Source organism: Haliotis rufescens, unplaced genomic scaffold (assembly GCF_023055435.1).
Source record: "Haliotis rufescens isolate VD_foot unplaced genomic scaffold, xgHalRufe1.0.p SCAF_3, whole genome shotgun sequence".
Lineage (NCBI taxonomy): Eukaryota > Metazoa > Mollusca > Gastropoda > Lepetellida > Haliotidae > Haliotis > Haliotis rufescens.
Genome location: NW_025964001.1, coordinates 3065233 through 3090119, shown reverse-complemented (window position 1 = coordinate 3090119; position 24887 = coordinate 3065233). Strand labels below are relative to the sequence as shown.

Below are 24887 nucleotides of genomic sequence, written 5' to 3'. Positions count from 1 at the left end.
GGTGTTCACGAAAAGTGTAAGCATGTCCTGCCTACCGGAAACACTCATCACTCACACATAAAAAGTAAGCGTTTGTTGCCCGACGTCGCACAGTAGTACTACCATGCGAGGGCGGCCTGTAAACAAACCAGACAATCAGGTGATAACGTAAATAACACGTATTGTCCTTGTGAAATATGGCTTACAGTGGACAAGGGAACCTGGAACCACATCATCTATCACGACAGGGAATGGGTGCAAGGTGTTGTTTACTGTGACAGCAATAGTCTTGGTATGTCACGGAGTAAACAACGGAGTTTCGACCAGAAAAACCTGTGATTTTTCTAACAGCCTAAACTAACGACCCACACTACTGGGACAAGGTGACACGCAGTGACCCACGTCTGACCAGGCCAGACCTCAGAGTTTTAAACGTTTATTGACTTGTGTTGATATATTTGATATGATAGGTCGGCTCCGGGGTCTAATGGTAGAGCGTCCGCCCGGAGAGCGGAAGTTCCGGGGTTCGATCCCCGGCCGCGTCATACAAAAGACGTTAACAGATGGTACTTGTTGTTACCTTGTCTGAAACACAGCATTAAGGGGCTAAAACAAGGACTGGTCGGCTCGGAGCCAGTATGCTGTGTCTGAGTGCGTTTTCATGTTAAACTGCGGCATGGTATCTCAGTGAACTAGCTAGCACTATACATTCAGCATTAGTCCGGACTAGTACAAACAGCCTCACACACACGTGCATGCACGTCGCTATATATGTGCAATAAACTTGGACGCGCCATTAAACCCCATTTCACCTCACCTGATATCAAAGACACGAGTGTGAGAATATAATTCTGAAGTTTTATCCGCAGATTGAATACGAAGCAGATGAGGCGGTTTCACTGGTGCCTTGTGTTTCTAGTTCCAGTGTGTAAATTGGTACCGAGAAATCAGTGGAAGGTAACTGGCTATTTGACAATTATTGAACGATTTCATTCCATCCATTATATCTAAAGAAGTTAAACTTCTTGGCCAAATTGTTTTGTATTGATTTTGTCAATCCGCGCAGAAATTCTGATTCATATGGATAACGAAACAGACCAGCAAGGTCAAGGAAGGGAGTTTAGTATGTGCCCATGGGGATGCCCGCTTCATGCCCAAATGTCCTAGCCCCAAATTTCAAATAGACGTTATCTCGTCGGAGATGAATTGTCTCCGCCATTAAGACAAAGGACGGCGCCCAGTCATGAGGCCGTAAAACTGGTCTCGTGGAGCAGGTGCTCTCCTCAACCCCCACCAGCTACATCAGAGGAACTCATTTACAAACACGCAACACCGACGTTGTATTCCCGTGGCACATGTACAAAACGCTAATGGTTCCTTTAATCCGATTGTGTTGATGGATCGTGAACATTTTGTATCTTATCATGTAATTTGACGACAGACGTTTTTATCGTATAAAAGTGATTTGCATTCTTTTTACATCCACGCCGAGCTTTCGGAACACCATTGTCGGCAGATGGATTGCAGAACTTTAAGTGTATGGGCTTTGATGGGACTTTACTTGCAGTGTCAGCTGGTGTATTAAACAATGAGAGAGAAATGATGCGGTGTCCCAGTGGTGATATTTCATCAAACACAACGTTTGTCAAATCTGTTTTTGTGGCACACGCGAGTTTAATCTGGTGCCTCGCTCTAGCTATGATAAGTGGTATGACGTCGGTGACGTCGTCGGCGTAGGTGTCGTTGTCGGTTTCGTTTACGGTGTCGTTGTTGGCGTCGGTGCAGGTGTCGGTGTCGGCGTAGGTGTCGTTGTCGGTGTCGTTGTTTGCGTTGATGCCGGTGTCGGCGTCGTTGTCTGTGTCGACGAAGGTGTCATTTTTTTGTGATACATAGAAAAGTAGTTATGATGAAGCTATTCGGTTTTTTTCATTGTTTTTGGACATGTGTCAATCAACTGCGTATTGAGTAAACACATTTCAAGACATAACATATTTAATACCCAACACTAATATTAAAAAATATTCTAATTTCTAAAAGAAAAGGGAACATTTCATGACAAACTAATCACATGGGATACTATATATTCTGTCCATGTCAATCGAGAGATACCATATCTACTGTTAATTTAAGTCTGGAGAAAACATATTTTGCTGCCACTTCTTTCCAAAGAACCCATACTTCCTGTGTCAACAGAGATGACAAAACCCTTTCCATAATCTCTGCTTAAAGCAGGGTCCATTGTAGGATTCCGACTATTTCACAAACAAATGAGTCCCAAATATGTTTATCAATCTCTGTCAAATAGTTATCATAGGAGGTGTCGCGAAAAGGTGCCCTGCCCCACCGGTGACACCCGCAACAAACACACGCAAAGGCAAATAAATTGTTCACCTGAAAAAAACACCAAAAAACATTTGTCAACGCATGCCAAGAGACGCTCTTTCTTTGCACCTGCCGTACCACGAGCTCAAACACGTGTTTGAGCTCGTGGTACGTCAACGCTCAACTCATGACAGTAAAATAATCACACATTCTGCGACCCAAACAAGTAAAGCGATCGCATAATCTTAACTGATCACGGAAAGTTCTAAAAATTGGATTCCACCAAAGACAGAACCCAGTTCTTTATAACCAACCTCTAAGCCCCAGTTCCCATTCAACTGTTCAGATGCAAGTTACAATAACTGGTTAGACAGACCTGTAACTTTGCGGTCGATGACAAAGTAGCCAGTACACAACCGGCACCACACATTGTGTACATGATTAATAAGATTAATATGGTTTTACAATATGCAAATGGAACCATCAGGGAGGACGTCCTTAATTAACACGTACATATACCCGTGGACGTCTCACACCGCCTGGCCCGGAACAACGACCTCCGTGGACGTCACGTGGTTGACAGTAATAAAGATGTGCACCCTCCGTCAGGCGTGATGCCCGTGATTATGTTGACCGAAGTCAGTCTGCGCCATAGTGTGCGGAGCTATCAAGCAGACATGTGATTATAGTAGTTGATCATAGCGGTTAACGTTGCTCTGCAGAAATACGTATTAGTTTGATTTTGAAAATGTTATTATTATATACAAATAAGTGGTTCAATCTCTACTCTGATCTGTATGATGGGAATAAAACATTGAAACAACTATAGATGTAATATGAATCCCCATTTCTAAGGGAGTTATGGCTTTAACTCTTGTAACGGTATTTTACTAACAGTTACATCACGACGTGTCAGCTGGACGTGGGAAAACCCGAATTGATGAACGTTTATCGTTTTTGTGAAACCCAACACATAGGTATGGTGCTGACAAACCTAAAAACATAATCGGGGAGAACCGGGATTCGAACCCACATTCATTGGTTCCTGGCGCGCCCAAGGGACGCAACTGTGCACAGCAAATTGCGGCGTCTTTTGTCAGGAAAAGTAATTTTTTGTAAAAGGATGATAACCCTTTGTATTTTAGGAAAGTTTCGCTGACATGAGACACTATACTAATTGGGAACCCAACGCTGGTTGCTGGAACCAGAGCTATGTAAATGCGATTTGAAACCTCTGATTGAACAATGGGATTTGAGTATTTCCAAAATTATGTCAGAATGAAGTTGAATTGCATTTCATTTTTAGCCGGAAACACCCTTAAACACTCATTATGTTCCTTGTACAGTGTTATGCATAAGGGGTTTTGTGTTTGAGTTTCGTCTCAGCATGACCCGTTATCCAATCACCAACACGTCAATCTAAACCGTGCTCCTCCAGCAGAACATTTGCATGTAAGATTAAGGTCAGTTTGCAGAAGCACTCTCAGGCATCTCGAATTACCAAGACTGACAGGCAAAGCTTCCAGGGGACTGAACAATATTGCACGGGACAATATTGAACTTTGGGCATCCGCTGCATGATACCTTTCCGCATCACAGACAATTCCTTGTCAACAAGGCTCCTCGTAACGAAAGCGCCAAAATGCGCCAAAAGAATCTTTGCCAGCACATCCCTGTGTTCCACGCGGTTAGTTTTATGTAAAAATATATGCGTTTGCATAATTCTTTCTGTCATCTTGTAGACACGGAATTCAGGCCTGTGAGGATATTGTGGAATACAACTCTACGTGATTGTATTGAAGCTGGTGGGACGTTCGGAAATAGGGTCGTAATGACCGCCGCACTCTGGCTAGTGTGTGGTGATGGCTAGCTGTGGTTATTTCAATATTGGAGTAGGTTCCACAGAGTTGGGTAATTGCTGGGTTTGGAGGCAGCGTGGATAAAGTGGCAACTTTGTTCGCATTTATTTTCTTGATGAGCGATTTTAAACTCTGTTCTGTCGTTCTCATTATAGACATAATATCATCGTAGTCGGCATCATCAGCTGCAGCGTCATCATCATCATCATCATCATCATCATCGCCATCATCATCATCATCGCCATCATCATCGCCATCATCATCATCATCATCATCATCATCATCATCATCATCATCATCATCATCATCGCCATCATCATCATCATCATCATCACTGTCATAGTCGTCGTTGGTATCATCATCATCATTGTCATTGTCATTGTCGTCATCGTTCTCATTCTAAACATGGACTATCATCATCGTCACTACCTCTAGCGTCGTCATCATAATCATCATCATCATCATCATCATCATCATCACCATCACCACTGTCATCATTGCCATAGTCGTCATCATCGCCATCATCGTAATAGTGGTAGTAGTATATGAGTGGTAGTACTCGTTGTAGTGGAATGTCTGAAGTGAATGACAGTCTCTGAGGCAACTGCTTCAATGGCCAACTCCAAATGAGCACCATCACATGAAAACCCCTATTCATTATTTAGGGATTAAATCCGGCGACAAGACCATTGACACGCATAGGCTCCCCTTTGTTGTAGGTCCCCAGAAATACACGTTGTGAGAGCCTTATAATTGTATTTCCGTCAGATCGGTCCGGGTTCAAGTACAGGGTCGGCCGAGTTTAACCCACACAAGACCTGCTCCTTGAGAACGCCAAGCAGCCAATCACACCAGAGCGTCAGATTCTATGGCGTCCTATTTGGTTTGTAATGGAATCTATTTTGTGACTGTTAGCATTGATCCAAGAACAGCATAGTCATGATCTGATATTGGAATAGAATTAGTATTATTTATTGCTTGGGCGACAGCAATCATGGTGAAATTGTGATGCATCATTACTGTGATGTCCTCCCATCTGAGGACCATGGGCATACAGTTATTAGTCTCTGTTTATCGCTGTATGTCCAGCCATGCTTCGCGACAATGCTAGTCTAGTTGTAGGATTGTTTTACTATATGTGGGCGTTCGAGAAGTACTTACCATGGTAAGCAGATAACTAGTGGATTCCTTCAATGCGTCATTTTCTCAACTTACCATTGTACAGGTTAGAGTGAGTGAGTGAGTTGGGGTTAACGCCGTTTTTAACAGTATTACAGTTATATCACGGCGTGTCAGCCCAAAGTGATGCAGGTCTCAGACCTTTACCACTTCGGTGAAACCCACGAGCACGGGTATGGGGCTGACAAACCTAGAAACACTATCGGGCGAATCAGGATTCGAACCCACAATCATAGGTTTCTGGCGTACCCAAGGGACGAAACTCTGCACAGCGAATCGCGGCGCCTTAGACGACTGGGCCACCCGCGACCCCTGTACAGGTTTAGAGGTGCACAATGACGCAGACTCACCGTTCACTATTTACGTGGCCCAAAGGCATCATATATCATTCATGCTTCATCAGGTTACCAACGTCTTCATTGGGTGCGGTTGTTACCCTGTCTGGCGTTCGACATTAAGGGGCTAAAACAAGGACTGGTCGGCTCGGAGTCAGTATACTGTGTCTGAGTGGGGTATTCATGTTAAACTGCGGCATGGTATCTCAGTGAGCTAGCACTATAAATCGGCATCAGTCCGGACTAGTACAAGCAGCCACACACACACACACACACACGTGCATGCACGTCGCTATATAAGTGCAATAATCTTGTACGCGACGTTAAACCCCATTTCACCTCACCTCACCTCATTGGGTGCAGAGAGAGTTTGCATTTTTTCGTGTCTGCTAATCACTGTTTAAATATTCTAAATGCAAGTGTTCCAGCAAACATATTGAAACTGACATTTTCATGATGGTAAATGAATGAGTCATTGTCACGTAATTAGTTCCAGTTATGAGAAAGCGCTCGTACAAATCATGTCAGCGATGTTTGCTCATAAACAGCCCATAAGGGCACATTTTGCCGTTGGCTGGAAACAGCTGGGCGGCTTTAACAGCCACTGCTTTGGTTGTAACCTGTGTCATGAAGGGCGGAACAAGAAGTAGATATATCAATACAGAAGCCGCGTTTACCAGCCCTCTACTAATCCATACACCTTGCTACTGCGGACAAACGATGCAAATCGACATGCTTCTGGCAAAGTTGACACAATTTATGGATTAAAACTTCTTTAAATACTGTAAAGGCGACGTTTCGGTATAAATCTTTATTCCGTTGTCAAGCAAGACTACTTGACAACGGTATAAGGATCTATACCGAAACTCCTTTACAGTAATTAAAGACGTTATCCATAAATTGTGTCTACTTTGTCATCCGTCAACTTCTAAGTAATGCGTATCAAACAATTGACAGGTTTGTGGGTTTTGATAGTTAAATCGGTCTCCTATCCGATAGCCAAGTGTGTAAAGCGTTTGCTTGTCACGCCGAAGGCCCAGGTGCGATTTCCAACATGGGTACAATGTGTGAAGCCAGTTCTGGTCATATTGCTACAGTATTGCTAAAAGTGACGTTAATTAGGAGATAAACATACTGCGTTTTCAATTAGGTTACCAGTAGATTTAATCGCGCTAAATTGAAATTTGAACCGAACGCTTAATTTCCATTCCACCATGACAATATTAACACTCAAGATATTGTATGAAATGACAATGTTTGAGTTCAATGTTATGAGTGGTTTTCGATCTGAATTAAGGAACATCATTACATGCCTGTAACAAGGTATAAAGCTGCATATGAAAGTGTGTAGCATAGCTCTCCTAAATAAAAAGCCTGCAATGTTTAGTTCTAACCACTGGTCACCATTATAACGTCAAACTGGTCATTGTGACGTTGAATATATGACGTCACAGTCCAATATAGAAAAGCGTCGAATTTCAAGCTCTTCGTGGTCGATGTCTATTTCCCTGCCAAAAACGTACTGCCACACGTTTTTAATTTTTAAGTAACCGAAAATCTGCATTGAACAGCTAACTATGTTTTAATGCCTACTGACAATGACTGTGAAAGAAGTACTTTTCTATAAAAACTTGCTTCCACGGTGATTCGGCCTCCAAATCAGCCGTTTCAATCAGAAGGGTTATTGTCATTTGATACCTCTGATTGACCAATTAGAATGTCCAAATGCATAGTAGAATCAACCGTAGACACTGTATGTAGTTTTTTTATTGTTGGATACCGGGATCCGGGCCACTTCTAACCTATAAACACTGCTATGGTAGAAATGTGTAAATGAAATACATTTTTGGATTATTATCGCTTGGGATGCAAAAGGATTCATGCTTTACTGAAACAGATTTGGATGTGTGCTTCGATTTACAATAAATATTTTTTTGTCAGTATTTTGAAATTCTGTCGCAATGGCACTTCATGGTACAATGTACCAGTATGAAATGATCCATGAAGCTATGAAATGATCAATGCCAACAATCAGTGTCTGACGATAATAGCGTATGATCACGCCATACCTTCAGAATCCATCCAGTTGACCAACTCTCTCTCTCTTTCTTTCTCGCTCCCTCTCTCTCTCTCTTTCTCTCTCTCCCTCTCTCTCTCACTCACGCACGAACGCACGCATGCACACACATACACACACTTCATATCACGTATCTACAAGCACCAATGCCTGGAAGGCAGTGCACTGGGAGATTGCATGTGAAGGATGCGATATGCATCTAATCTTTGGTCATCGACTCTCAAACAACGTGATCCAAACAATAATCTTGTCTCTGCGGGAGCAGATCAATCACCGGCTGCTTTAGATGGAGAAATTCTCTCTGTAATGACTCCTGTCCCCCTAATGGAACTACAGCGCTGCGTTGACGATTATTCATTTGGACACGAGGCGAGATTATCTTGCGTTTGGTGCATCTGCTGCCGATGCTAAATTTGAACATAAAACGTCGACGTCAGAGAATAATCAGTCTCGATTAGCTGCCGAAACAGATTCCACATAGGGCGTAACAGGAAAAATAACGGTGAATGAATCACTGAAAAGTAGTGATGGCATCGGGTGTTCGGGATAAGGGTAAGCATGCCCTGCGCTAAATATTGTTTGGATCTTCAAAAAATTATCAATGGACGTTACTCAGTGACAATGATTTGTTGAACCGGAACCTCGTTAATCCGTGCGGAACCGTCCGGATTAACGGGGTTTCCCTGTAATAGTGGTACAGTAAAGTACGTTTATAACGAACACGCTTATAACGAACTGACGGATATACCGAACTGATTTTTGTTCCCGACTATTTGCTGTAGTAATGCTGTGTATATGCTTATAACGAACTACGGTTATAACAAACAAAGGTTAGTGGTCCCTTTGAGTTCGTTATAACCGTAGTTTACTGTATCTCAGAATAGCTGTAGTATATGCGTGGTAACTTTGTACATTGAAACGAGGATAAGACTTGACACGTCCTTGTAAGTTTGATTCAAGTTATTCAAGGTTTGACTCCACTGTTTTGATGTATAGTAACTTACCAATCTAGTTGTTACCCTGTCTGGCGCTCGGCATTAAGGGGCTAAAACAAGGACTGGTCGGCTAAGAGTCTGTATATTGTCTGAGTGGGGTATCCAGACAGACAGACAAGGTATTTTATGAAAATCTCACCTCGGTATTGTGTTTAAGAAACAAGAAATAAAAAACACAGTACATACATAATAAAAAATGATACACAGTAAAATATTACGAACCACCAATGTAGTTATGAGAGACTTTAAATGCCCTCAATAATGACATCTACAATATTATAAAAAAACATTCGATCTTTGGAAATTATGGCACGTCAGGTCTTGGCAGATAGTTAAAATATATCTGGGCTGGTGGGTATAAAACCTAAATATCATTAAAGTTCTCATACACTTCATTGCATCTGGCAACCAGCTCTGTTCTCTTTCAGTTCCTACAGGTAACGAGTCAATAACGGGGCTAACTGGATCAGAAAGAGGAGAGTGGGTGAGTGAGTATTGTTTTACGCCGCTTTTAGCAATATTCCAGCAAAAATCACGGCGGGGGACGCCAGAAATGGGCTTCACACATTGTACCCAGGTCGGGAATCGAACCCGGGTCTTCGGCGTGACGAGCGAACGCTTTAACCACTAGGCTACCCGACCGCCCCCAGAGAATTATCACAACGATCTGATTCCACTCGTAAGGGAGGAACTCCCGATCGAATCCATGTTAAACTGCGGCATGGTAACTTAGTTGGGTAGTACAAAAAAACGGCATACGTCCGGACTAGTACAAGCACACACACGCACGCATGCACACAGCACGTACGCAAGCACACACGCACCCACGCACGCACATAGAGGTAGGTGCATGCACTTCGCTATATAAGTGCAATAATTTCGAAAGGGTCGTAAAACATCATTTTTCATCTAATGTAAACCATTGTTTTCAAATGCAACAGAAGCAGTCTCAGCTTGACATATGACTCTGATCTAAAAGTCTCAACCAGGACCGGAAATGAACGCACATTGCGACACCTCAGTAGACTAATTACGAGTCAACATAGTTTACTTCCGTAAAAAATCCCTTTCAGAAACAATCATAGATGCGACTGCCGCCAAATTGCGAAAATTGCAGGAGATTCAATGTGGTTAAATGTCAGCGTTGATTGATACTGAGGTGGAAAGTCTATGTCGTTTAAAGCCATGTTGACCTCAACAAGACAGTGTGTCATCGGTGCACTGTGTCATTGTAAGATTTCATAGGCTGCTGATGGCGCTAACATAAACAGATACCTCACTTTTGAGGCTTTAAACACGGCGGTCAGTCTGGGGCGCATGTTTCATTTGCTGGTGTTAACAATCATGTCAACTAGTGTTTACCTCTAAATGTCAACATGTTGCTAAATGAGTCAACGCTTCTGCAAATATAAACTTTTATTAAAGGGGCGGTTGGGTAGCCTGGTGGTTAAAGCGCTCGCTCGTCACGCCGATGACTCGGGTTTGATTTCCTACATGGGTACAATGTGTAAAGCCAATTTCTGGTGTTCCCCGCCGTGATATTGCTGGAATATTGCTAAAAGCGGCGTAAAACCATACTCACTCACTCACTTGGTGAAGGTGAAGGGAAAGTAAAACCTCTTTAACTCGAAGTCCTTGTGATCGTCGAATATTACTCGAGCAGCGTGTAGTTCGAGACAAGCGCGGCACTGAGACAACTCATTGGGGGAAGTATCCACAACCGTCAGCAAGTAGAAGGTTCAGCGATAGGATTCTAATGATTTGTTTTGAAATTTTGACAATTACCAAATTCGGACTTAACGTACAGCTTGACAGACTATTTCAGTTTGACACGTGTCTGCTTAACGTGGAAGAAAGTCCAATGTGCTGCGGACCCCGATGTGTCCCACCTTGGTGAAACAAAGGAACAGGGTTATGGTGTGGACAAACCAAGGATCATAACCAAGGAGAATAATCGGATTCTGGCACATCTAAGGCACATAACTCCTACCTGCGAATTGCGGCCCCGGCCTTAAACCTGACATAAATTCATTTATTTGTATTGCATGCTTTTGGAATTTTACACAAAGCTGTCAAACACATAAATCTGGATATGGTTGATCTCAAAGGGTACAATGTGTGAAGCCCATTTCTGGTGTCCCCCGCCGTGATGTTGCTGGAATATTGCTAAAAGCGGCGTAAAACCATACTCAGTCAGTCAGTCAAAGGGTTAAACGCCTGCCTTATTTCTAAATAATTATAATAACGACAAAACCCGATCTAGAATCACAAAAAAGAGTCCATTGTACGATTCCGACTATATCATGTGTCTATGAATCCCACCGGTGGCACTCTTCACAAACACATGCAAAGGCAAGGTAATCTTCACGCTTTGCTTATAGTCATATAGGGATGAGAAATCTAGAGTTTTGAAACATAGCTTGTTTAAAAAACACACATTATTATGTCTACAACATTGAACATCTTTGAAGAAAGGGTTTCAAATCACATAATGTTGAACATCTCAGATTAATGAAAGGATAATATGAGAATGGTAATTTTTTCGGATTATTACGGGAATGTTCTGTTAAAAATATCCACTAAAACATACAAAGTACCTTTATTTGATTCTCATTTGTCTGCTGTGTTTTCACCAGATCAGACAGCGTTATATATGAGTAACAGATAACATTTCAGAGTATTGATTTAATCTAGACTCAGATGTGACTATCGACAAAGATTAAACGTCAACGCCAGAGAATAACCAATCTCGATTCTCCGCGGAAAACAAGTGCCATTGGGCGTAACATGCAAAATATCGGTGAAAATTATATTAATGAATTACTGAAAATCAGTGCCGGCACCGTTCGTTTGCGAAAGGGGAAGCATGTCCTGCCCCACCCGGGGCACCCGCCACTCACAATTTGCATAAAAAAGTAAGTCTTTGTTTTTTGCCGCCGCCGCACAGCATTACCCTGCCATGAGACGGCGGCCTGTAAACTAACCAGGCAATCGAGTTATGGATCAGAAAATACAGTGACAGGATAGCGCAATTACTGATTATGATTGTGGGTGATATATCTCAATTAAATTAACGTTATTCGCAAAACACTTTCTACAATTATAAGCCACTTTTAGCAATATTCCAGCAATATAAGGGGGGGGGGGGGGGGGGGGGGGGGATGAAATGGGCCTCATACATTGTACCCATGTGGGAAATCGAACCCGGGCCTTCGGCGTGACGATCGACCGCTTTAACCACTAGGCTACTTAACCGCCTACACAATCATAAGAAACATCTGATAAAACAGAGTCCGATGTGGGATTCCGCCTATACCAAAAGCATGTGTTTAAAACAGCTAGTTATCTGGGATATGTTTGTTGTGACCGCTTTAATAAACATTATCCATTATATTAAACGCTTACATTTTCTAGGGAATAAAGATCGACAAAGTCAAAGAACATCAGTATATCATCCGCCCTCCCTCCAATTCTAGGATGCGGTAGGTTCTTGTGATCTTGTATCAAGTTACAAAAGCTTTCAAAATAACCCTTAGATTCGTACCCAAAACACATCACGTCCTCGACCGCAAACGTTACTGCTTTCATGTAGGACGTAAAAAATTAAACCAGTGGACTGTTTAGAGCATGATTTGCCAGTGCTGTGAATTTTCATTTCACGAGTATTGAAATTAATTCAAATAATGTCGAAAAGCACTTTCAAACATTCATGTAATCACTCAATGTTAGCGAAACAAAAAGATTAGATAATGATCAATCCTATGGTAAACACGGCGCGTCAAGCATACGGTCTGAGATGCTTCTGACTATTACAGCATGTGAAGACGTGGTTCTACCGCAACGAGTAAGAAACTCTGCATCCTTGATATTGATTGAAAATTTGCAAATCCTTCCTGTACTTCAGAGCATGAGATTCAAGGCGCCAATCTCCTCAGCGTGATTGTAAACAACAATAACAACAAAGGTTTTATATTTCGTTGTTACATGTAGTCTGGTAATGTTTTATCACAATTATACATCAACAAAGCAAATAATCAAAATGGGCTGAATTGCACCGTGAATGTTACTTGCGGTTACAAGTAGGGAATTTCTGTCAAGTTAGGGTAATATTGTATTTGATATTAAATGCTGTAATTTAAAAAATGAAATGTTGAAAGTTAAAAATAGATAATTATAAAATATTAAATGATTCGAGAAGAATCACCATTGTATTATTAGAATGTATGTAGTCTCTATCATGGCAGGGCATGATGACCGCTTCGCGAACACCCAGTGTCATCGACATCGAAGTTGTTTTTTAAATTGTTGGTTCAATTTTTCACACCTTGGTACAAACACCAGTCATATCGTTGGAAAAAAGCTTGGTATGTTTTTCTGATCAAACACATTTTTAAAGATGCATTTCTTATCATGGATATAAAATACACACAACAAATCCCTTTCCATAACATAAAAAGTATCTGCTAAAAGTAGAGTCCGTTGTACGATTCCGACTACAGCGTGACATGTGTTCATGAATCACTACCAAATAGTAATGACACCAGGTGTCACGCCTGCAAAATTGCTGCCATGTTGTCACTCAAGGAAGAGAATATATGGATGTCAACTTCTTTATTATGGGGAACACAACGTTTCGGAGTATATGCTTACTCCTTCATCAGGTGAATGAATGCCATGAGGCAGAGAACATATATATGTAAGGACAACAAAATTAATAAGATAACGAAAGGTGGAAAATAACGAAGGGTAGAAGCTAACATAGGGAGCCAACAGATGATTGGCGCTGGTAGGTGACAATGGAAGCCAACACTTTAGTCATCATAGCTAAGTAATGGAAGCCAACACTTTAGTCATCATAGCTAAGTAATGGAAGCCAACACTTAGGTTATCATAGCTAAGTAATGGAAGCTAACACTTTAGTCACCATAGCTAAGTAATGGAAGCCAACACTTTAGTCATCATATCTAAGTAATGGAAGCCAACACTTAGGTTATCATAGCTAAGTAATAGAATCCAACACTTAAGTTATCATAGCTAAGTAATGGAAGCCAACACTTAGGTTATCATAGCTAAGTAATGGAAGCCAACACTTAAGTTATCATAGCTTAGTAATGGAAGCCAACACTTAAGTTATCATAGCTAAGTAATGGAAGCCAACCCTTAGGTTATCATAGCTAAGTAATAGAAGCCAACACTTTAGTCATCATAGCTAAGTAATGGAAGCCAGCACTTAGGTTATCATAGCTAAGTAATGGAAGCCAACACTTAGGTTATCATAGCTTAGTAATGGAAGCCAACACTTAAGTTATCATAGCTAAGTAATAGAAGCCAACACTTAAGTTATCATAGCTAAGTAATGGAAGCCAACACTTAAGTTATCATAGCTAAGTAATGGAAGACAACACTTAAGTTATCATAGCTAAGTAATGGAAGCCAACACTTAAGTTATCATAGCTAAGTAATGGAAGCCAACCCTTAGGTTATCATAGCTAAGTAATAGAAGCCAACACTTAAGTTATCATAGCTAAGTAATGGAAGCCAACACTTAAGTTATCATAGTTAAGTAATAGGAGCCAACACTTAAGTTATCATAGCTAAGTAATGGAAGCCAACACTTAAGTTATCTTTGCTAAGTTATTGATAATGGACACTGGCAGATAGGTTCCCTGGTCAATGTTCATGGCTCACCATGTGAATATATAACAGCCAAATCAAATAGTATTAGACATTTATAAAATAGACTAAATAAAAGCGACAAAACCTTTTTCATGAGCATAAGAAATCTTAATTTTACTATTCCGACCATATTCTTCCCGCTGTGTTTCCGAAGTGTGACCTTGGCTCCACTCATAGTTTTGTTAACAGCACAACTGACCGTTAGATATAAATATTCATGACACAGTAGCTACGCTTGGCTTCATGAATATGCATGAGGCCATGACCGTGCTGAGTGACGGTCTGTACCTGTAGGCTCCCCCGGGGGCTCAGCATGACGTCATCAGTAAATAAATACCGTTATCGACCCACAAAGTGCCAGGCAGTTTTTTACGCACTGAACCGCGATGTGTCTTGAATTGTTGTCAACAACATGGATAAACATATTGTTTACCAACATAATTCTAATATTTTTATACGCCCACATGTGATTAAAAACAGTACGGGAATAAATTCCAAATAAGGAAGTCTTCAGCGAGAGAATGTTAAAATTACCCTCAGGGTGACGTCATATCTCATTTAAACAAAACACCAGTGTCGATAAACAAGGTGTCATTGGGTGTATTTTGAACTTCAAAGACATCAATAACAAATAAAAACATAAACGATTGTCAAAACAGAATATGATGTTATTTTGGATCTTCAAGACATCTCGCGATTGGATGTAATAGCACGTCATGATACCAGAAGCAGAAACATGACTTTACACCTGAAATCATTGGATAAAACATGAAAGCCCGACTGTAACCTACAGTACACATGATCTATAGCAGTCTAATTCCCATTGATTGTGGTAAGGCCCTGAAACAGAGGCCGTATGTATTGCATGTATTATTCAGTCGTTTTTTCTCTCGGCGTATTGAACAGGTATAACCGGTATAGTCCCCGGCGCACTCGGATCAGGGTTCATGGTCAGCCGGACTAGATAGCACCAAGCAACGCCAAACCGGATTAAGTTGATTTACAATGAAAGGAGTAGTCTGTTAACTTGAAAGGGAAATAACAATCTTAAAACTAATAAAATATTTTCATTGATATGGCATCACTTCTTAAAAACGGTTATTGCTGACAGTAATAAAAATATTCCTCTTTGGAAAATAGATCTGAAGAACATGTATTCATCTGATCTGTGAGGTGATGACAATGGCTGTAAAACACGGTCAGAAAGCTTGAAGTTTAGAAAATGCACTTTCTTTTTAATGTGTAACTATAGTGTATTTTTTCAAAATTTAAAAGTAAAGAACGCGAAATGTGTATACATTATCATAATCTGGCATCAAATACCACAGGACCCGCGAAGATCCGGGTTAGAATAGGTGTTCAGCAACCCATGCTTGCCGTAAAGGCGACTATGCTTGTCGTAAGAGGCGACTAACAGGATCGGGTGATCAGGCTCGCTGACTTGGCTGATGCATGTCATCGATCCCAATTGCGTGGATCGATGCTCATGTTTTCAATCACTGGATTGTCTGGTCCTGACTCGAATATTTACAGACCGCAGTCATATTGCTGGAATATTGCTGAGTGCGGCGTTAAACAACAAACCAAACAAACAAATCAAATATCACAGACCGTGTCTCTATCTGAACAAATTTAGTTCCCATTTATAGGTAAAGATGTTCCACTGGTCCTACATTTGAAGGTTGGCAGAAAGGAAAAAACAAGACAAATAAAACATGTAAATACCTGAGCAAACGCACTTCCCATTTTTAAAAATAACAAAACGCAATGCTATGATGGAGGGTCGGAAAACAACCATCTTGCACCAGAGGTTTTAAATCGCTGTATCTAATCAGACTCCCGCTTCTTAAATTATTAACGTTGGTTTCTACTTTGGAGGATGTGAACATCATCACCACTCTGATATCTCACATCCTCATCCCATTTGGTAGAAGCAGGGCCTGACCCACAAAGCGATCCGAGCGCTAAAAAGATCGTAAATCGGACGTTTTGGCAAAGTCGTATTGTGGAACAGTGCCACAACTTGAACTGAAACTATAGAAAGGAAAGTTCGTCACGGACTATGCTTTAGTACTAGGCTGAGGTAATCGGGAGGATTAATATAGATCTATAAGTGTCTCGCGGGTTGAGTGAATGCGGTGTTTTTTAATTGGAGAGTCAATGGAGCACTTATGTCACAATTTTGCTAATTACTCCTCGCTGATTACAAAATGAGTAAATTATAAAATTTACGTCACGAAACACGTGACCAAACACGTATATATATATATATATATATATATATATTGCACCGGGTATTTTTGTCAGTCGCCTACGTATATACATAATTCAATATACTAATACAACATACTAAGTCAATTTACACCGTGCGCTTTGGGAGAATGAACGATGGAGCTTTATAATGTATTTCGAAATAGCTATTGAAAACCGTGTTTCTACTTGTGGAAGTTACACAACATTTCAACATTGTGATTCCAGACCGCTGATGCAAAATTAACAGTTTTAAAAATCCTATTTTATTTCTAGGATGAATCCGCATATAACAGTTACGCGTGTGTCCGAGTAGTGAGTGAATATGGTTTTACGCCGCTTTTAGCAATATTCCAGCAATATCACGGCGGGGGACACCAGAAATGGGCTTCACACATTGTACCCATGTTGGGAATCGAACCCGGGTCTGCAGCGTGACGAGAGAACGCTTTAACCACTAGGCTACCCGACCCCTTTGTGTTCGTGTATGTAGTGCGGAATAACAGTATTGCAGTGTTACATAACAACCGGTACTTTTGCCGCTGTTGTTGGTGAAAAAGATATCGTGTTAATACATTTAATTTAATTGTTATTATGTTTTCAACAATAACAATAATAATATCAACAACAACAATAATCGATTTTCTCCAAATCACTTATATAAAGAAATCACAATTAAAACATGTTGTAACCCATATGAAAGCTGTACTCCATAATGGAACATTTTGTTCCTCCGCATTGTTACGCGTTTGAAAGAAACGAGATACAACAGTAAACTCGTTCCTATTGACAAGAAAATACACTGTTTTCCCTGGTAAAGCAAACCAAGTTTACTCGTACGTGACTTTAGGCAGACAACTGAGCTCGGGGCTGGATCTCGTGTGTGAACATATTGCTCATATGTTGAATATCATTTGTTACATATGTAAAACCTAAAGTGAATACCATAAATAAAAAAAACTAGTTTCCGACTTTCAGAAAATATAATGTCACATGACGAACGAGACCTCATCAGTCAGTTTTGCTCTTGGTTGCTGGAGTCCTTTTTAGCCCCAGTGTGCAATCAAATTATTTCTATATTAAACCCGATTTATGACAAGAACTGTAGAGAGTTGATTATGATAGATCACATCAAGTTATATCATAGATCAAACACTTCCAGGACATATAAAGTCCATTGTCATTTGGGTATGTGTAAATAAAAGCGACAAAACCCTTTCCATATTCATAGGAAATCTCTGCGAAAAACAGAGTCGATTGTACGATTCCGACTATAGCTGTTAATGGTTGGTTACAGGATACAAGGTAATAAACATTAATGTTTGGTTAGAGGGTAAATTGCAAAAACGTGTGGTTAGAGGATAAACTGAAATAACGTTTGGTTAGAGGGTACAATGTAATAACGTTTGGTTAGAGGATACAATTGAATAACGTTTGGTTAGAGGATACAATGTAATAACGTTTGGTTAGATGATACAATGTAATAACGTTTGGTTAGATGATACAATATAATAACGTTTGGTTAGAGGATCAAGTGTAATAACGTTTAGTTAGAGGATAAAATGTAATAACGTTTGGTTAGAGGATGCAATGTAATAACGTTTGGTTAGAGGATACAATATAATAACGTTTGGTTAGAGGATACAATGTAATAACGTTTGGTTAGAGGATACAATATTATAACGTTTGGTTATTGGATACAATATAATAACGTTTGGTTAACAAGAATTACAAGATACACTAGAATACATGCCAAGCTAAAACCACGCAGATCATGGAATATATGTATGTTATTCCTCATTCATCCGCAGTCAGTGTTTACACTGATGAGACTTGGTATACAACCTGTTATTACTGGTAAATGCCTCTGTGTGATAAAGAAGCTCTGGACACTGTACATCATCATCTCCTGGGTTGTCAGCATATGACAATGAAATAAACCGTGGGAAAATCGTTTTGACATTCTCAGCATAGAACAGTATATGCGAGTAGAAGACGGCGAGTGTGTAGACACTGTAATCTAGAAGCACGACCATAATTAAGAACTTGTAACTCGAAACATTGGCTAACTTCTCAATTGTTTTAAAAGCAATGACAACGTGAAATCCAAAGTGCACCCTGTACATATAACTGAGCTGTCTCCTCGTCTAAATTATTAAGTTTATACTGATTACTTTTACACTTAAACCTATGACTGCATGTAAATCATTCAAAGTAATTTGATTACTTGTATCTATATGTACAGTAAACTACGGTTATAACGAACACGCTTATAACGAACTGACGGATATAACGAACTTACCTTTTGGTCCCGACTACTTGCTGTAGTCATGATGTATATGAACTTATAACGAACTACGGTTATAACGAACTAAAATTAGTAGTCCCTTTGAGTTCGGTTTAACCGTAGTTTACTGTATGTATGTTTGTGCGACTCTCCGATGAGACTGGAGCAAATAAAGATTCATTCATTCATTCATTCATTCATTCATTCATTCATTCATTTAATGGTCGCTTGTTTGTTTGGTTAGTCATATTACCCTAACAAAAATAGTTCTTAAATTTGTATTGCTAAAATTATTTTTTAGTTTAACACCAAACTCAGAAATATTCCAGCCATATCAGAGCGGCCTGTAATTAATCTGGTCTGGATAAACAAACCAATGGTTGATATCATGAGCAACGCCCCACGCTGTCGGGGAACGATGCCTCCCAATCCATCAAGACTCCATACGACAAGCGAATTTGGGGAGGGGGGGGGGGGGGGGGGGGGGGGGGGGGGGGGGGGCAGAGGACGTATTCTGAATAGGAATCCCTACGGGGATGTCTTATTGTATTTGTTATGGACAATATACTCATTTGGGCCAATTAGCTATGGTAACTATTGATCCGATTGTGTAATGGTTGCGGCCACAGAACAAGCCTTACACTTTCACTGTGCTCGTTTGGGTCTTGTTCTCTGGATATATCACTGGAGATGGATATATATATATAGTCATGACATGTACATCGTCTTATGCCATAATGGTATAAAAGTCATGACATGTTATTAAACACGATTGAACACATGAGACTATCAATATCGCCAGACCAAAATGCAACGATTGTCATGAATGTCGTGGAATGGTCATTAAACCAAACATTTCTATTACAGTCATGCGGTGAAATGAAATTAGATACGTGTTTCCCTTGCAAATGAAACGATGTAATGTATGGTTTGATAGGCATGGAATTCATTTTGTATTAAAATGGAGTACTAAAGACCGTCATTGCTTCAGTCACAGAGCATAGCTCTGAAACATCCTTCGTGAGCACGTAACATGGTATGATCATGCATTTTTCATGCATTTGGAGACAGCCTTCAATGGGTTACATAGATGTAAGGTATATTGCTGTTGTCTCGAAAACGAACACACTTGTTTTAAAACTCACCGGTTTGTGAAAAACACACGAGAGCTAGGACAATGGTCAGCCGCATCATTGTCTTTAGCAGGCACCACGTACAATATCTCCCGTAGTCAACGTCGTGGACTGTTGCTGCTGCTGCTGCTGCTGCAAATACTCCGTCTGATACTCACTGTAGGGAGGATGGACAACTATGTATCCTAGCTCTAACGGCGGAGGGATGGGAAGATCCCAAGACAACCAGTGGACTCTGAGGTCGGACGAGTCAATTGTCAAAGGGGCTTAGGACTGGTGCCAATAATGGTGATTGCTAATTTAATTCAAGATGGCCACGTAAATCGATATTGATTTTGAAGCTAATTTTCCAGTGAGTATGAATGAAGTTTGAATGACATCATATGTGGTAACGGACATTGAATGTAGCTTTATCGACCAGACTTAGTGTTCTCGTACCCGCCGCCATAATGAACTCGTCTGTCAGGACTATATGGATCGATTACACCGTTGCTATAGCATGAGGGATGCGATTTCTATTATTCATATTAGTTTTCCATTCAGGGGTTGCGAACCGTTGAAATATCGGTGTGGTTAGCACTGACTTGGGCGGCCCCCCAACTGTAGGACTGCCTTGCCATTGATTAAACCCATATCTCCACGGCTGTGCGTTGTTTGCTAATTGATAACATGAACACTGACAACCAATTCTGTCATCAATTAGTCCCAGTGGTCAATATTGCATTGTCAGGATTACATAGTATGCCAGGGGCAGCCTGTCTGGGTTTAATTCCTGCCATGGAAAGTCATCAAGCCTTGGTTGTCAATACAGGATGTCACACGTCTAAGTTATAGGGCCATAGAACAATCTGTATGTTTGGTGAACAAACAAAGCCACTCTCATTCAGCTTTACGGCTCATTGACACAAATGGAAATGCATATGGCGATAAAAATATAACATTCGTTCCACTCCGCGGAGACATATTTACCGCCGTGTAGAACCGTCCAAGATCGAAACTGACGGTTCTGGCGAAACAATGATTTATTCCAAGTGCGCTGTGCCCAATGATAGACGTGCTAAGGGATGTAATGACTTTAATGACTCAATCTGTTTTGGCAGCGATATTCTTTTAATGTTATATCCACAACGGAATTGTTTTATTGCCAAACACACCAAGCATGCCACGGTGACGCTAGCCTCGGCTTGAAGAGGTCACATCGATACTGGGGCCAGTATATTACTTCTTGTCCTACTTTAGCTATATTAGTGAACAGCTGGCAATTTCGACATCATTGACGTTCAAATCAAATGTATACGTCACATAAACCTTACTGCCTCTTCCTAGAAATCAGTGTTTGACTGTGTTGAATTGACCATGTGAAACCATGTGAAACCATGTACGATGTACGTATTGACCCATGTGAAGTCATGTGAAACCATTACGATGTACGTATTGACCCATGTGAAGTCATGTGAAACCATGTAAGATGCACGTATTGACCATGTGAAACCATGTGCGATGTAGGTATTGACCCATGTGAAGTCATGTGAAACCTTGTAAGATGTACGTATTGACCATGTGAAACCATTACGATGTACGTATTGACACATGTGAAGTCATGTGAAACCATGTAAGATGTACGTATTGACCATGTGAAACCATGTGCGATGTAGGTATTGACCCATGTGAAGTCATGTGAAACCTTGTAAGATGTACTTATTGACCATGTGAAACCATTACGATGTAGGTATTGACCCATGTGAAGTCATGTGAAACCATGTAAGATGTACGTATTGACCATGTGAAGTCATGTGAAACCATTACGATGTACGTATTGACCCATGTGTAGTCATGTGAAACCTTTGCAATGTACGTATTGACGCATGTGAAGTCATGTGAAACTATTACGATGTACGCATTGACCCATGTGTAGTCATGTGAAACCTTTGCAATGTACGTATTGACGCATGTGAAGTCATCTGAAACCATGTACGATGTACGTATTGTCCCATGTGAAGTCATTTGAAACCATTACGATGTACGTATTGACCCATGTGAAACCATGTACGATGTACGTTTTGACCATGTGAAACCATTACGATGTACGTATTGACCCATGTGAAGTCATGTGAAACCATGTCCGATGTGCGTATTGTCCCATGTGAAGTCATGTGAAACCAATACGATGTACGTATTGATCCATGTGATGTCATGTGAAACCATGTACGATGTACGTTTTGACACATGTGAAGTCATGTGAAACCATTACGATGTAGGTATTGACCCATGTGAAGTCATGTGAAACCATTACGATGTACGTATTGACCCATGTGAAGTCACGTGGAACCATGTGAGATGTACGTATTGACCCATGTGAAGTCATGTGAAACCATGTGCGATGTACGTTTTGACCCATGTGAAGTCTCGTGAAACCATGTGAGATGTACGTATTGACCCATGTGAAACCATTACGATGTACGTTTTGACCCATGTGAAGTCTCGTGAAACCATGTGAGATGTACGTATTGACCCATGTGAAGTCTCGTGAAACCATGTACGATGTACGTATTGACCCATGTGAAGTCATGTGAAACCATTACGATGTACGTTTTGACCCATGTGAAATCTCGTGAAACCATGTGAGATGTACGTATTGACCCATGTGAAGTCATGTGAAACCATGTGCGATGTACGTATTGACCCATGTGAAACCATTGCGATGTTTATATTGACCCATGTGAAGTCATGTAAAACCATGTACGATGTACAATACTTCCGAAACACGAAAGCTCCCAGTGACTTAGATCTTAGTGAGTGAGTGAGTGAGTGAGTGAGTATGGTTTTACGCCGCTTTTAGCAATATTCCAGCAATATCACGGCGGGGGACACCAGAAATGGGCATCACACAATGTACCCATGTTTGGAATCGAACCGGGTCTTTGGCGTGACGAGCGAACGCTTTAACCACTAGGCTACCCGACCGCCCACTTAGATCTTAGATTTTTGCCACTCTGGGTTAAGTCCACAAGACTTGAAGTATTGAATGGGAGCTGACTTTCATATCAATCATACGACCATCAGATCCTGGTAGCTAAGAGACGCAAGTCTGTACACAGGCGCATACTGTAACCACGTGTATCAACAATGGAGGGACAGGGAATGCTTTCGGAGCGTCGAATATGATTTGAATCGATAACCCCAGAGAGACGGCGAATATATTGAGATTGTGTAGACGTAACTGGAAGCGAGAGGTTGGTGATACGTCTAGAGATCGGTTACCAGGGGTCCATGTAACTCCCACAGCGTGGCAAGGTGACCTGTCGGTGACCTGTCGGTGGCAGGTCAAGGTGAACCCCCGATAGTGTGTCACCTTGAACACCACTTATGGTGTGTCACCTTGAACACCCTGCTTGTGTGTCACATTGAACACCCTGCTGGTGTGACACCTTGAACATCCTGATTGTGTGCCTTTTTGAACACCCCTGATTGTGTGTCGCCTTGAACACACCTGATGGTGTGTCGCCTTGAACACTACTGATGGTGTGTCGCCTTGAATACCACTCATGGTGTGTCACCTCGAACACCCCTGATGGTGTGTCACCTTGAAGAACACCTGAAGGTGTGTCACCTTGAACACCCCTGATGGTGTGTCACCTTGAACACCACTGATGGTGTGTCACATTGAACACCACTGATTGTGTGTCACCTTGAACACCACCTGATGGTGTGTCACCTTGAACACCACCGATGATGTGTCACATTGAACACCACTAATGATGTGTCACCTTGAACACCCCTGATGGTGTGTCACCTTGAACACCACCTGATGGTGTGTCACCTTGAACACCACTGATGGTGTGTCACATTGAACACCACTAATGATGTGTCACCTCGAACACCCCTGATGGTGTGACACCTTGAAGAACCCCTGAAGGTGTGTCACCTTGAACACCCCTGATGGTGTGTCACCTTGAACACCACTGATGGTGTGTCACATTGAACACCACTGATGGTGTGTCACCTTGAACACCCCTGATGATGTGTCACCTTGAACACCACTGATTGTGTGTCACCTTGAACACCCCTGATTGTGTGTCGCCTTGAACAGATCTGATTGTGTGTCGCCTTGAACACCCCTGATGGTGTGTCACCTTGAACACCACTCAAGGTGTGTCACCTCGAACACCACAAATTGTGTGTCACCTCGAACACCACTCATGGTGTGTCACCTTGAACACACCTGGTGGTGTGTCGCCTCGAACACCCCTGATGGTGTGTCACCTCGAACACCCCTGATGGTGTGTCACCTTGAACACCACTGATGGTGTGTCACATTGAACACCACTGATTGTGTGTCACCTTGAACACCACCTGATGGTGTGTCACCTTGAACACCACCGATGATGTGTCACATTGAACACCACTAATGATGTGTCACCTTGAACACCCCTGATGGTGTGTCACCTTGAACACCACCTGATGGTGTGTCACCTTGAACACCACTGATGGTGTGTCACATTGAACACCACTAATGATGTGTCACCTCGAACACCCCTGATGGTGTGACACCTTGAAGAACCCCTGATGGTGTGTCACCTTGAACACCCCTGATGGTGTGTCACCTTGAACACCACTGATGGTGTGTCACATTGAACACCACTGATGGTGTGTCACCTTGAACACCCCTGATGATGTGTCACCTTGAACACCACTGATTGTGTGTCACCTTGTACACCCCTGATTGTGTGTCGCCTTGAACACATCTGATTGTGTGTCGCCTTGAACACCCCTGATGGTGTGTCACCTTGAACAC

The 24887-nt window shown here is 41.4% G+C and overlaps 1 protein-coding gene across 1 annotated transcript in view; it reads right to left on the bottom strand.

Annotated features, from left to right (window-relative positions):
- LOC124131778 (Golgi integral membrane protein 4-like) overlaps window positions 1–20354 on the bottom strand; it is a 69917-nt gene extending 49563 nt beyond the window's left edge. The window contains exon 1 of the mRNA XM_048403553.1: window positions 20105–20354. Coding sequence (XP_048259510.1) covers window positions 20105–20153 — 49 coding nt within the window. The 5' untranslated portion in view covers window positions 20154–20354. The remainder of the gene's footprint in view (window positions 1–20104) is intronic.
- Window positions 20355–24887: the final 4533 nt, after the last annotated feature.